Here is a 13,048-nt window from a genome sequence, read left to right as displayed (position 1 = left end):
TGAAAGGTGAGGGGAATTCATCCATGTGTAATAGAGCTCAGCCAATGGCATTTCCTTGTTTTCAGAGCTTAATTCTCTCTGGCTGTAAAAGTGGAGAAATATTTGCTGCAGTTTTTGGAGGTGAGCTGGAGAAATGGTTAAAAATCTTTAGGGGCGGAAGATTTACACTTTGATTTGACAGTGGTGGATACTCCAACCCTGGCTGCCTTTTAAAGACTTTGCACCACTGTGGCAAACATCCACTCTTAGTGTGCTTCAGGACCATTTCTGATTCCATACCTGTGTGGAAGGATGCGACATCACAAGATAGCACCTTTTCAGGGTCTCTGCTGGTGGGAACAGGGATTGGTATTCTTTTGAAAGGAAGAATATAGCCTTTTTCTCCCCCCCCCCCCAAAAAAAAATATGACTGAAAAAGTTCATCAGATTTGGGGGGGGGGGGAGAGCATTGTGTCCAGACATGCTGTTGCTATGTTCTAAGCACCAACCTTCCCTGCTAGCATTTGCCATGTTTGCACCAGGGACAGAAATACCTACCTCAATTCCTAGGATAGGAGTTTCAACATATTATTGTTTGGCACATGTTGTTTCATATAGGTTTTTTGAATTGTGAATTGGTTGTCGTTGTCAGCAGAGAGGTGACCCCTGTTCCACTCACAGAGCTACAGTTTCCAGATTTGGTTTAACAGGCAATCCCTCTTCCCAGGGGACCCTGGAAATTGTAGCGCTGTGAAGATAACCGGTTTCTCCTAGCAACTCTCAGCACCCTTTACAAGCTGTAGTTCCCAGGAGTCTTTGGGAGAAGGCATGGTTGTTTAAAGTGGTATGATCCTGATTTGAATGCCTATTGTGGATGGGACTAAGCCACAATTCAAGGTTATTTCTTTTGCATGACTGAGGATCGAAGATGAGATGGCAACCTTTCAAGGCCCACCCAGTGAGTTGAAGGCTGAAGTGTGATTTGCACCAAGGGTAGCACTTGGCTGATTCCTAGACCACACATGTTCTGTTTTGCTCAAGGAGGCAACTTTTTCAACCGAATAGAAGTATTTAGATTTAACTAAATCGAAGTGCTTGGTTACTTTCATGTGTTGTTTGGTGGGGGTGCCAATTTTCCTAAACAAAATTTCTCTGTGGAGGATTGCAGCAGGCTTCTGAAATGGTTGCTTATAAAATGTTTCCGAAATAGAAGATATTATTGAAGGGCAGGGCAGGGGAACTAAAATATCTACACTTCTGCAGACTGATGTGCCCCTCTTTTTGAATCCCCAAGTGACTTTGACTCCCTGAATGAAGAAGATGCCGTTGGAAACAACCAGCTGGCGTTTGACATTGCTGAGCGAGAGTTTGGAATTCCCCCTGTCACTACGGGGAAAGAGATGGTGTCTTCTGGAGAGCCTGATAAACTCAGTATGGTCATGTACCTCTCAAAATTCTATGAGCTATTTAGGGGAACACCTCTGAGAGCTGTGGGTAAGTCAATCTAGGTTGCTCTTAAGTCTTAAGAGAAGCCAGCCTTTCACTGTTTTACAGCTTGCCTGATTGACCCTGAAGCCGAGCCAAAGTTTGCCTTGCAGCTCCAATATAACTTGCTCTGGAATGTCCAACTGTAATAGCTGTGTTCTGTAGTTATCCCAGGCTTTAAAAGGAAATGGGGGTGTAATGTCTAATATTGTGAATGGCTTATGCCGCCTTAAACCTTTTATCTAGAGCTGGATGACATGGTCATTGCCATTCATCTGTACTTAGTGTCGCTGTAATGTTTCACACAAAGTTGTTGGTTTTGCACTCGTTCACTCCATCCTACCAAGTAAACAAATCTGACTTGTGTACCAAGCACCAGGAGTGCTGGGGCATGAGGTTTCTCAGTACAGGGGTATCTGTTAGTACCATACCAAAAAGAGAGAGACATATTCCAGTCAACCTTCCACATGGTCCACAGCCACCAGGATTAGAAAGATCTTCCTCCATTCCACCAGTTAAGGGAAGGGAAGTGGTGATGGGAGTGGCAAGGCTGGAAGACATCATCCATGTTGATTAAAATCTGAACTAGAGAAGAGCTAGGGCAACAGTATTTGATCTCTTAGATTACAAGCTGCTGAAACTTCTATTTACAGACCAGGTAATACAAATTTCAGTGATGCTTGCTAGTGAAGAAGACACAATGGGGCAATCTTAGATTGGCTTACAGGCAAATGAGTGCAATCTCAGGCACACTTAGCTTGAATAAGACCCATTGAATATAGTGATATTAAAAATTTGATAAATAGGAATAAGATTGTGCTATTTGGCTCAGACAGTGATGTTATTTTAAAATACAGTTGAGTAAAACAGAGCTTTTTGCATTTCGAGGTTAAATTTCAAAACATGCTTTATTAAGAGGTGTATTTCCTTAGCCTAATAAGAATGCTCCAGTTGCTGGACAGCATACTTTATATTTATTTCTTTATTTATCCATGTTTGAACAGGTGCTACGGATAAGCGAAATGGAGAAAGAAAGGATCTTTGTTCAGCAAAATCATCCAACTTCAATAACTACATGAATTTAACTTTTCCAAGGAAGAGAATACCTAAAGTAAGCATCCTATAACTTCAGTAGCTCTGTCCTTTTAAAAACCCCCAATTATAAACCAAATTAATATATGCTTGTGTTCATCAAAGAGCTATTAGTTATGACAGCCAAAACAGAATTTTGTATTCGGGGACATTATGTACAGTACAGTATTCAGCTGGCCTTTGGTTTGATCCAGCAAAGCAGTTCCCAGGCTTGTTTGCAGAATACTTTCCTCTAGGAATTCACTGCAGCATTTGTGGGTGGTGAATTGGGGGAGGGATTATGATCAATTGGCAGGGGAGTTATTTGAAATTTTAGAGATCTTACTTATTAGGGGCAGTCGTTACTGGCTGTGTCTTTGCCGAAGTGGCCTTTGCTAAAAGCTTCCTCTCTGTTTTTTGTTGGTATTTATCCCCCCCCCCCCATTGCCCCATTGAACTGTGAGGCCACAGAGAGCTTCCTTATATTGAGCCAGATCATTTGTCCATCTGGTTAGGTGAGATTATCTTGGTTATTTACTGGGTCAAGTAAGATAAACGTCATTGTTTATATTCCAAATGTGAAGTTTCTTTAGCATGCAACAAAATGTTCTGATTCAGTAAAAAAAAAAATTGTCTTTGTGTGAGGGTATTATTTTTTATTGTATCAAATCAAATGCACACTTTCCTTTGCTTTAATTTCCACTTTTTGGGTTAGGATTTTATTATTTTCTGTTTTCGTGGCAATCTCAGAATGCAAAACTGAGACTTAACCTTAATGCTGGAAGAGAAATGGGTAAAATGTCTCTGTTGTTTTAAGAGGGTCATAGATGAAGCAGGAAAAGGTTAGGAAATATTATTTTGCCAACTTATAAAATCCTTGTCTGCATTTAAAATTACCTCAGCTGGGTCTTTTGAAACACACTAAATTGTTCTAGGAAGAATTTACTCAGAACTAAGTATAAGATCATTCTTATGTTGCCCATTCTATAAATAACATCCTCAAATCATATGAACACTTAGCTACCAAGCAGTTACCTCATGCCCTTTTTAGGAAACAGCATTTCTTCGCTCAGCCATGCAAACAGAGCTGGCACATTTACTCAACAGAAGCCTAACTGACAAAAATCAAATTTTCCAGGAGAGAAAGAATACCACACCCTCTTAAAGCAAACTTCCAGCAGATTGTTTTGCTAAAAACTTGATATGGTATTTTTCAAGGTGTCACTTAACAACTTTTTTGTTCATGGACAATTCAGTCATTACAACACTGCATACTTGTGCCCTGTTTATATTAGTGCTGGACATTAATAATAACCTGAATTAAAAATTCACATTGAACCCATATTCATTACCCCCCCCCCCAGTTTTCTTGTTCTTAACTGGACAATAAAAATGTAAATAATATTGTATTTATTAATTCAGAGGGCCTAACAGAACTAATTTCATGTAAAAGATTAGAATTAAGCAAAATCCTTCTCAGAGCCTTACAATTTAAATCTAACTTTATCACCTAAGGGTTGTTGGATCCAGAAATCCCTTGGGTAGAATGCTTACTCACAAAACAATCACACTAATGGAAAGTTTGGTGGTGGGTTTTGTCAGTTTCTTTCCCACCTACAGCCACTTGCACCCCCTGAAAAAATTATTTGGTGGATTGTGTGTTGGAAATGGATGGAGCTTGTAGGGGGAAAGGAGAATTGGTGAAGATCTTCCCTTTCCTTTCAACAACAAGAGCTTTTGCTGGATTAGAGAGCACTTTGTATCCTAATCCCATGTATCTACCAATAAGCATTTTGATCCCAACAACATCTAATATGGGTCTAGGAAAATGAGAACCTTCATTTTTAAGAAAGTCTTTTTTGGACCTCTGTAATCTCAGGGGCATTAAGTAGAAAGAAAAAATAATGGCATGGGGTATTATCTAACTAAGCCCACCTTTGCACAATGCCTTTAAAACACTATGATACTGCTTTTTAAACAGCCATGGTTTCCACCAAATAATTCTGGCTGCTGTAGTTTAGGGATGCAAAGAGTTGTTAGGAGACCCCCCCCCATCAGCCTCACAGAGCTACAATACTTATAGTTACCTAGGAAGAGATTTATTGTCAAACCACTCTGGGAATTATAGGCCTGGGCAGGTGCTAGGGGTCTCCTAACAACTCTCAACAACCTTCACAAACTATAGCTCCTAGAATTATTTGGGGGGAGGGGAGCCATGACTGCTAAAATTGGTATTGTCGTGCTTTGAATGTATGGTGTTAAGGGGGCCTAAGTCGTACTCAGAGTAGCAACTTAAACCCATGGATTTGGTGCTGTGGTCTAAACCACTGAGCGTCTGGAGCTTGCCGATCAGATGGTTGGCCGTTTGAATCCCCACAATGGGATGAGCTCCCGCTGTTCTGTCCCAGCTTCTGCCAACCTTGCAGTTCGAAAGCATACCAGTGTCAGTAGATAAATAGGTACCACTGTGGCGGGAAGATAAATGTTGTTTACTTGCGCTCTGGCTTCCGTCACAGTGTTCCATTGCGTTTAGTCATGCTGGCCACATGACCCAGAAAGCTGTCTGCAGACAAATGCTGGCTCCCTTGGCCTGAAGCAAGATGAGCGCCGCATCCCATAGTCACCTTTGACTGGACTTAACCGTCCATGAGTCCTTTACCTTTATCTTATTCTGAGGATGACTTAGTTGAATAGCACCCATCGTCAATAAGTTGATAAAAAGCATGACTGTAGAATAGTTCAAACAAAGCATATGGTCTGGAATACTACCTAGTAATTATTTAATTTTGTCAGTATCACCGATTTTTAATTAACCATTGTTATTGAAATGGCTATCATAAGCACCACTTGTTAAAAATGTAGACTGGCATCTGTGGGGATGCCAGTTATTCAACTCTTGGCACAATGTTAACAGCATTTGTTATACATAGGGGGAAATGTTTCTACCTGTTCCACCTGCAGCTTATCTCTTTGTTTTTATTCATTTGTTAGCAGCAAATCTTTTCCGTACTGTAGAAAGATCTGAATTTTCTAATTCCTATGTCAGTCATATTCAGCAGTAAGGAGAGACAGAAATCCATTTACCAAAGCCTCCTGTTCAAGACTCCAGATAAGAAGTGTTCTATTGTCCCGTGAGAGGGAACATACGAACTCCAGCAGAACAAATTGTGCCACCGCAGTGTTTAGTCTTGTTAGGCTGACTAATGCTTACACCGAACATGATGCTTTGTTAGTGAGAGCCGGTACTTGGAAGACGTAGTACTTAACATACTGTCATCCGTTTCTCTTTCTTTGGGATCAGCCCAAAAGTTAGGGCTGAGATCATTCTTGATTCCTTACACCATGATTTATTATAAGCAGTGGAAATGTAAAAAGGAAGCCCTTGTTTCTTTGATCTTGCTCTCTCCCTCCGCCCCTGCTCAATGCCAGCAGTGCAGATTACAAGGCTGCAGCCTGTGGTTGGTCTTGACATTTGCAGGAACACAGACAGGTTACATATTTTTTTCCAGCAAAAATGTTTGGTGTGTTTTAAGAAAAGAAAATTGAAACACAATACCAGTCAATCCAGAGCCTATAACATGTTTGTTGGGTGCTGTAACGTTTTGCTCACCAGTTCGTATAGCAGATAATTTCTCATGTCTGCGAATTAAATCTGTAGATCCATGCAGGCCCTGAATCAGGCAGCACTGGAGTTCTAATCCTCTGAGCTCAGTTACCACAACTGAATGATGTGCTTAAAAGTTATGTGTGCTTCACTGCCACAGTACATTTTGCCTCCGAAGTCCTGCCTAAAGCAACACACTCAGATGCTTTGTAGCATTAGAAAGCTAAGGAGTCTAGACTCCTATAAGCGTTGGTTATTATGAAAGCATTTGTTATGTAATTCTGACTCGTTTGAAAGAACTCTTGGCTTTGGTCTGAACTAATGTGTCTGAGGCCTCTGGCGTAGCCTTTAATCCACTGACGAGCCTCGGACAAAGTATTTCTCCCAGCTTTTATTTCCTCCATTTGTAAAATGGGAATTGTTATGGGAGTTATGTGATTTCAGGGCCTTATGGAGCTGATCACATAATGACTGCAAACCACTTTGCACATTTGAGCTGCAACCCTGAATACAGCACATGCCCCCATTTATTTCAGTGGTATAGAAACACTTGCAGGATTGCTGTGATACCATAAGCTTCTTGAAGGCATATCTAGCCACTGTCAGCAAACTGAATGCCAAGTTCTTAGTTCATCAGTCTGGTCTATTGGCTAGTGCTGGCCTTGGTTTTTGGGAATCCATACTGAAATATTGACTTAGTTAGGCAATTCAGTTGGTGACCTTGTCTGTCCAACAAAACCATCCTTTCCAGGTGTTTGCAAGGCTAAAATCTACTGAAGACTAGAATACAAATGGTTTAAAATTAGTTTATGAATAAGAGTTATCTTGGCATTAATTCATAATGAGGCACCAAGTGTATAGGACCAGCCTATGTTAAAGTTACATGGAGGAATTGAAGGACCAGTTCAATGAATTTGTTGCACACATGCCTAATGCTACTTGAGAAATCTCACATTCCAGCTGTCCCTGGTGGAATGTGCTGTTGCTCAAATTTGACTCTTATGATACCTGAAAATGATGATCTAATTTTTATCGATAATTTTTTTTATGGCTGCTGTGCTGGCCCTAGGTAGCCATTCTGGAAGTTGATAGCCTAAAGCTATTAATGAGGCCTGTTTCACAAGGAGCAAATATGTTTGGGCAAAATTAAATGTGACTGGGCATCCATGTTTGTTTTAATGTCTGGCCATTCGTGTATACTAAAAGGGGCACATGGATGAAAGCATTTGCAATATCTGGCCTTCCCATGGCTTCAGGCAACTGTTCTTAGTTCAGTTTACTTTTGGTATTTAAGCCGCTGGTGGGGAAAGTGCCTGTGCTGACAGAATAGTTAGGCAAGGGGCAGGGAGGATTCGGATCTGACCCCATCCACCCCACTTTTTATGTGAATGGAGAGACAGGAATAAGCAACGTATAATAAGCATCGCTGCCTCATCAAGTCTAGCTTGGTTTCTCCTAGATAACATTTTGCTGAGGATAGGGAGATGCTTATGGAAATAGCAGAACAAGCCTCAGCTAATTTTTATGATGACTGAAAGCCTGGAATGAGTTCTGTAGACATATGTCAGTGGAAACATTTACAAGCTTATTTAGTAATTAAATTAAAGCTAGTGCCTAACCTCAATTCCTCGGTCTGATCAACCCATTCATTTTGTCACTGACCAGTGAATTTAGTTTTGTGGGATGTCTTCATTTTAGCTGCCATTCTCTGTTAAGTTGATAGATTCTGAGTGTGTATGCCATTGTGAATGATATGTTTTGCTTCCTCCAATTGTTTTTAGGCAGAAGAAAAGGAAACCAGTAAAAGACGACGTAAAAGTCTCATTAATTTTGAAGAGGTTAGTACTAATTGTCATGATTAAATTTGCTATTGGTATATGGTTTTAACTGATCAACCGTTTTGGGCAAATCAAGTGTCCTGATCTATTATCCTTAAGTCTTTAATGTATAAGAATTGTTGAAAAAAAGTTCTTCCTTTCATATTTCCTTTCATATTTGTGAGCATCTATATTAAATTGACTTCTGTTTGTTTAAATTATTTTGGTATAAGAAGCTGCAGCTGGATTCGCAGCCTGGCTTCTGTTGAAGATGTCGACTCACAGGCGCAGTGTCTGACAGGCATTGCTTTAATTTCTCTCCACTATTCTCTAAAAATAGAATCTACATTATAGATTATAAACATGCCAAAAAAGTTCTGATCCATACACAGACAAGTGTGTGTGTGTGAAGTTACCTTCTTCATCAAAAGTGAAAACCAACCAACCATGCTAGGCCCCACCTTTTAAAGTGGGAGATGGGACCAGATGCCATGCCTAGCACCCAGTCTACCTTCTTTTGAAGCCTGACTTATGAATGAATATATATATATATATATAGAGAGAGAGAGAGAGAAAGTATGTTTCCATAGACTTTATAGGCTGAACATGGGGAAAGTAAAGTAACCTTCCATTTTTCATAGCATTCTGCTTTCTTCCATTACTTGCATGTGTGTCTCAATGCATGCCATTGATTGAGTGATTGATTAATGGCATTTCTATCCCACCTTTTTCTCCAAAGAGCTCAAGTTGGCATACATGGTTCTCCCTCTCCTCATTTAAACCCTACAGCAACCCTGTGAGGTAGGTTAGGCTGAGAGGCAGCGACTGGCCCTAGGTCACCCAGTGAGGGTCATGGCTGAGTAAGGATTTGAACACAGTCGTAGGCCCACATTCATTTTATCTGAATTTTAAATCTATTGAAGATTCTATTTAAATTTTAAAGTTGGTTTTACTTTTCATGCATTCAGTGACACTTCTGTGGCCTGTGGACTGGTCAAGATGCCATATCAGGCTGTCCCTAACCTTCTCTCTGAAGTGGAGTATATACATTTTCCTTCAATTGTTCCATTGCAGTCTTCAAGTTCTTTGAATCGAGGTACGAATTCTGGTAACCAGCTGGGGGACTTGAAAGAAGGAATGAATCAAAACAAAGTGAAGTCTATGGCAACTCAGCTCTTAGCCAAATTTGAAGAAAATGCTCCCGGTCCTTCACTACGGAGGCAGGTGAGTAAATAATAATTGTAAAATTCTTCTTTGAAAATGGAGGTGAGTTCTTTCTCATGAGTAATCAGCTGTTATGAGCAACATGCCTAGAGCCCAAAGCCTGAAATACTTAAAATGAAAACTGGTAGTTGGAGCTCTTTGGATACTTCACACATGTCATATCCACACGGTTGTTTGAGTTTAAGGAAATAATTCACAGCCATTTCTAGTCAGTAGTTTTGAGGAAGCTTTTCCTGGGTTTGCACAAGAACAGTTCTTCTGTGCAGTGGAGTTCCATTTAAGCTTCAGAGTGTCCACATGCATAGGAAATGGCTAGAATGACCATAGGCAGCGCAGACAGGGAAGGCTGCCTACAGGTAGTTATGGTAATTCTAAGATGTGAGAGGAAAAGAAACATCCATTTTGCATTTCCTGTACAGTGGTACCTCGGGTTACAGACGCTTCAGGTTACAGACTCTGCTAACGCAGAAATGGTACCTCAGATTAAGAACTTTGCTTCAGGATGAGAACAGAAATCGTGCAGCGGCAGCGCAGGGACAGCAGGAGGCCCCATTAGCTAAGGTGGTACCCCAAGTTAAGAACAGTTTCAGGTTAAGAACGGACCTCCAGAATGAATTAAATTCTTTTTTTTATTTTTATTAATTTTTTAGAAAAGTTTTTCTTTTACAAATTTAAATAACACATACTTTCCAATATAATACATAAATTCTTTTAGACTTCCCCCAGCTCCCTCCACAATCCTCATGATTTTAAAATTTAATTCACATTTCCTTTATAATTGTATTGCTAGTTAGTGAATCTTTACAGCTCTTTCCCCTCTTACAACACCCTTTCTCCTCACAAAGCCTCTTTAAAACCGACTAGCGTTGTCTGTTCATCACATATATTTTCCAGATAAATCGTAAACTTTCTCCAGTCCTGTATGAACTTGTGATCCTTTTGGTATCTGATTTTTCCTGTCAGTTTGTCTAATTCAGCAAAGTCCATCAATTTCCGTCTCCATTCTTCCAATGTTGGTAAATCTTCTTGTTTCCATTTTTGAGCCATTAAAATTCTTGCCGCAGTCACTGCATATTGAAAAAGTTTATAATCACTTCTATTGATCTCGCTTCCTGTAATTCCTAACAAAAAGGCTTCTGGTTTCTTCACAAACGTATATTTAAACATCTTTTTCAACTCATTATATATCATTTCCCAGAAGCCTTTTACTTTCTTACACTCCCACCACATATGATAAAACGACCCTTCCTTCTCCTTACATTTCCAACATTTATTACATGTCTTATACATTTTTGCAAGTTTAACGGGAGTGATATACCATCTATATACCATTTTCATGATATTTTCCTTTATCGTCATACATGCAGTGAATTTCATATTTTCCTTCCATACCTTCTCCCAATCTGTCAGCTGTATATTATAACCAAAATCCTTGGCCCAATGTATCATAACCGATTTAACTTCTTCGTCTTTTGTTTGCCATTCCAATAGCATTTTATACATTTTTGACAAAACCTTATAATCATTATTTATTATCTCTTTCTGAAATCTAGACTCTCCTTCAATATATTTCCTCTCTTTACAATCCTTTTTAAACATTTCATTTGTTTGGAAGTAGTGCAACCAATCATATACATATTTTTTAACTTGTTCAAACAAGAACATGAACATATGAAGAACGAATTAAATTCTTAACCCGAGGTACCACTGTATTTGGGTGGAATGACCAAAGGGCCAAAATGAGTAGCTCTGTTAGGGTGAAATGCACATGGAGTCACTTTAGACACTAGAAAATCTGATAATATTGGTAATGTCCAAGTCACTGTCTGATAACTGGATGTTAGGGTAAAAATATGTAATAATAATGGGATATTGTAACAGATTTTTGTTTTCGTGCTGCCTTGAGTAGTTAACAACTTGTATTCATTATAAGTCAATAAAAGTTCAATTGCAGGTAGTATCCAACTAACATAGAGCAGACCCTCTGAATTACATGTGGAAATGGCTTTTAAAGGTTTTTTATGTATTGCTTTCAAAGGTATGTATACCTCCACAGTGATGTGAAGGCCACAATCCAGATTCCACAGACCTAGATGGCTTTGATATGTATTTCACTGAACAACCTGTGCACTGGTTAGCAAACTGCTTTGGGACTCAAGACTTTCAAAGAGTGATGATGGTTAAACAAAATTAGTAGCCCTAGTGGGCACTCTGAAATTTTACACGACACCAAAATGAGCTAGCTTGAAAAACATTTAAAATTCGACAGACACCTATGTACAGGCTATTTGCTGGGACATGCCGTATTTTTCTGTGTACAGTGGTACATCTAGTTACGAACTTAATTCGTTCTGGAGGTTCGTTCATAACCTGAAACTGTTCTTAACTAGAGGCGTGCTTTTGCTAATGGGGCCTCTTGCTGGCACACAATTTCCGTTCTCATCCAGGAGCAAAGTTCTCAACTCGAGGTAACTCTTCCAGGTTAGCGGAGTTTGTAACCTGAAGCATTTGTAACCTGAGGCGTTTATAACTCGAGGTACCACTGTATAACACGCCCCCTATTTGGGGGGACTCAAAATTAAGAAAATGGGGGTTGCTTGCCCCCATGTATAAGATTACCCCCCCCCCTTTTAACATTATTTTTAAGTAAAAAAACACCCTAGTCTTATACACGGAAAAGTACGGTAAATAGTTATGCTAACTTAAAAGCTGCCTCCCTTATTGTGAGCTGGAGTTGTTCTCTGTACATAGGACTTGTGGATGTTATGCTTAGGGGAAATGTTTATGCTTCTAGCAATGGGAATGGTGCTGGCTATTCCTCCACATAGAATGAGGATGGTGCTTATGGATAAAGCATTCAGGAGCTGTAACACATTTGTAAGTTGCTTAACACTTAGATCATCTTGATCACATGGTGAGTTATAGTATCACAATTGCACTTCTTGGCCATTGACATGAAAAAAAATGACACAACCAAGTAAATTCACATGGTAGGCAGTTAGCAAACTTTAAAGAATCCTCTTGTATTGGTCTCCCAGGGCTCAGATCCGAGCTTTTGAATTGGCTCCAACTCAAGCTGATCATTCAGTGGATCAGATCCTGAATCTATTTAGACCCTTGCTAGATTTTGGTGTGATAGCTATACAGAATCGATGTGAGTCACATACACAAACCTTGTGGGGTTATTATTTATTTATTTAGTTAGTTATTGTTCAGGTAATGTTTGCACTTCAGGTCTGCCTTCCTAGTAAGTCCACAGAGCATACAAGCCAAAGAACATGTTTAGTAACCACCACCCACCACATATAACATAAGTAATTTGTGGCACAAAGATGACTTGAAAATAATGAGATCATCTCCTATTTGCACTCATGTGTGCAACATCTAGTTTGCCTGTAGCTTTCTCTTTAAATAGTCACATTAAATGGTGCATTTCACATACTGTTACATCTGTGGGTGTCAAAAGTACAAACTGCGGTATGGTAATAAATTCCAAATGTGTCTTGCAGAAACCCTAACAAAGCACCTTTATTAGCCTTCAAATGTGTTTTCTCATTTCTTCTGCCTCATACTGTCTTTCAATCCTGTTCCCAGTCTTCCTAAGATCTTCCTTAATCTCCCTGAACTGTTCTGCTTTTTACATTTAAGGATCTAGTAGATAAGCCAGCTTTGCACCTTTCTTCTGACCCTCCTGTAAATCCTCGCTTTGCTAAACCCAAGGAGCCAACCTGTAACCTGCCACCTCCACCAAAAAGTCAGGTAGGAATTCACTAGGGAGTGACTGACTGTTCTTTCTAACATTAAGGCTGCAAAGCATGGTGGGTAACATCAGTAAGAAACATCAGGAGCATAGAGATGCTTAGCTGCC

The 13,048-nt window shown here is 39.7% G+C and overlaps 1 protein-coding gene across 12 annotated transcripts in view; it reads left to right on the top strand.

Annotated features, from left to right (window-relative positions):
* The window catches only part of MICAL2 (microtubule associated monooxygenase, calponin and LIM domain containing 2), a 152,030-nt gene that overhangs the window by 58,370 nt on the left and 80,612 nt on the right, over positions 1-13,048 (top strand). For 8 of the 12 annotated variants that reach the window (XR_014160775.1, XR_014160776.1, XR_014160777.1 and 5 more), the window contains exons 13-17: positions 1,274-1,473; positions 2,469-2,575; positions 7,921-7,977; positions 9,031-9,180; positions 12,829-12,939. Coding sequence is in view for 9 of the 12 variants with exons in the window: in XM_081878734.1 (XP_081734860.1) it covers positions 1,274-1,473; positions 2,469-2,575; positions 7,921-7,977; positions 9,031-9,180; positions 12,829-12,939 (625 nt within the window). In the remaining 3 variants the exon portion in view is untranslated. The remainder of the gene's footprint in view (positions 1-1,273; positions 1,474-2,468; positions 2,576-7,920; positions 7,978-9,030; positions 9,181-12,828; positions 12,940-13,048) is intronic. The other 4 variants (XM_081878739.1, XM_081878738.1, XM_081878737.1 and 1 more) reach the window with 1 other exon arrangement.

The sequence above is a fragment of the Podarcis erhardii genome (assembly GCF_964252035.2).
Source record: "Podarcis erhardii genome assembly, chromosome: 1".
NCBI classification, from domain to species: domain Eukaryota; kingdom Metazoa; phylum Chordata; class Lepidosauria; order Squamata; family Lacertidae; genus Podarcis; species Podarcis erhardii.
The sequence above is the reverse complement of the archived record's forward strand: the minus strand, read 5'-3'. Positions and strand labels throughout refer to the sequence as shown.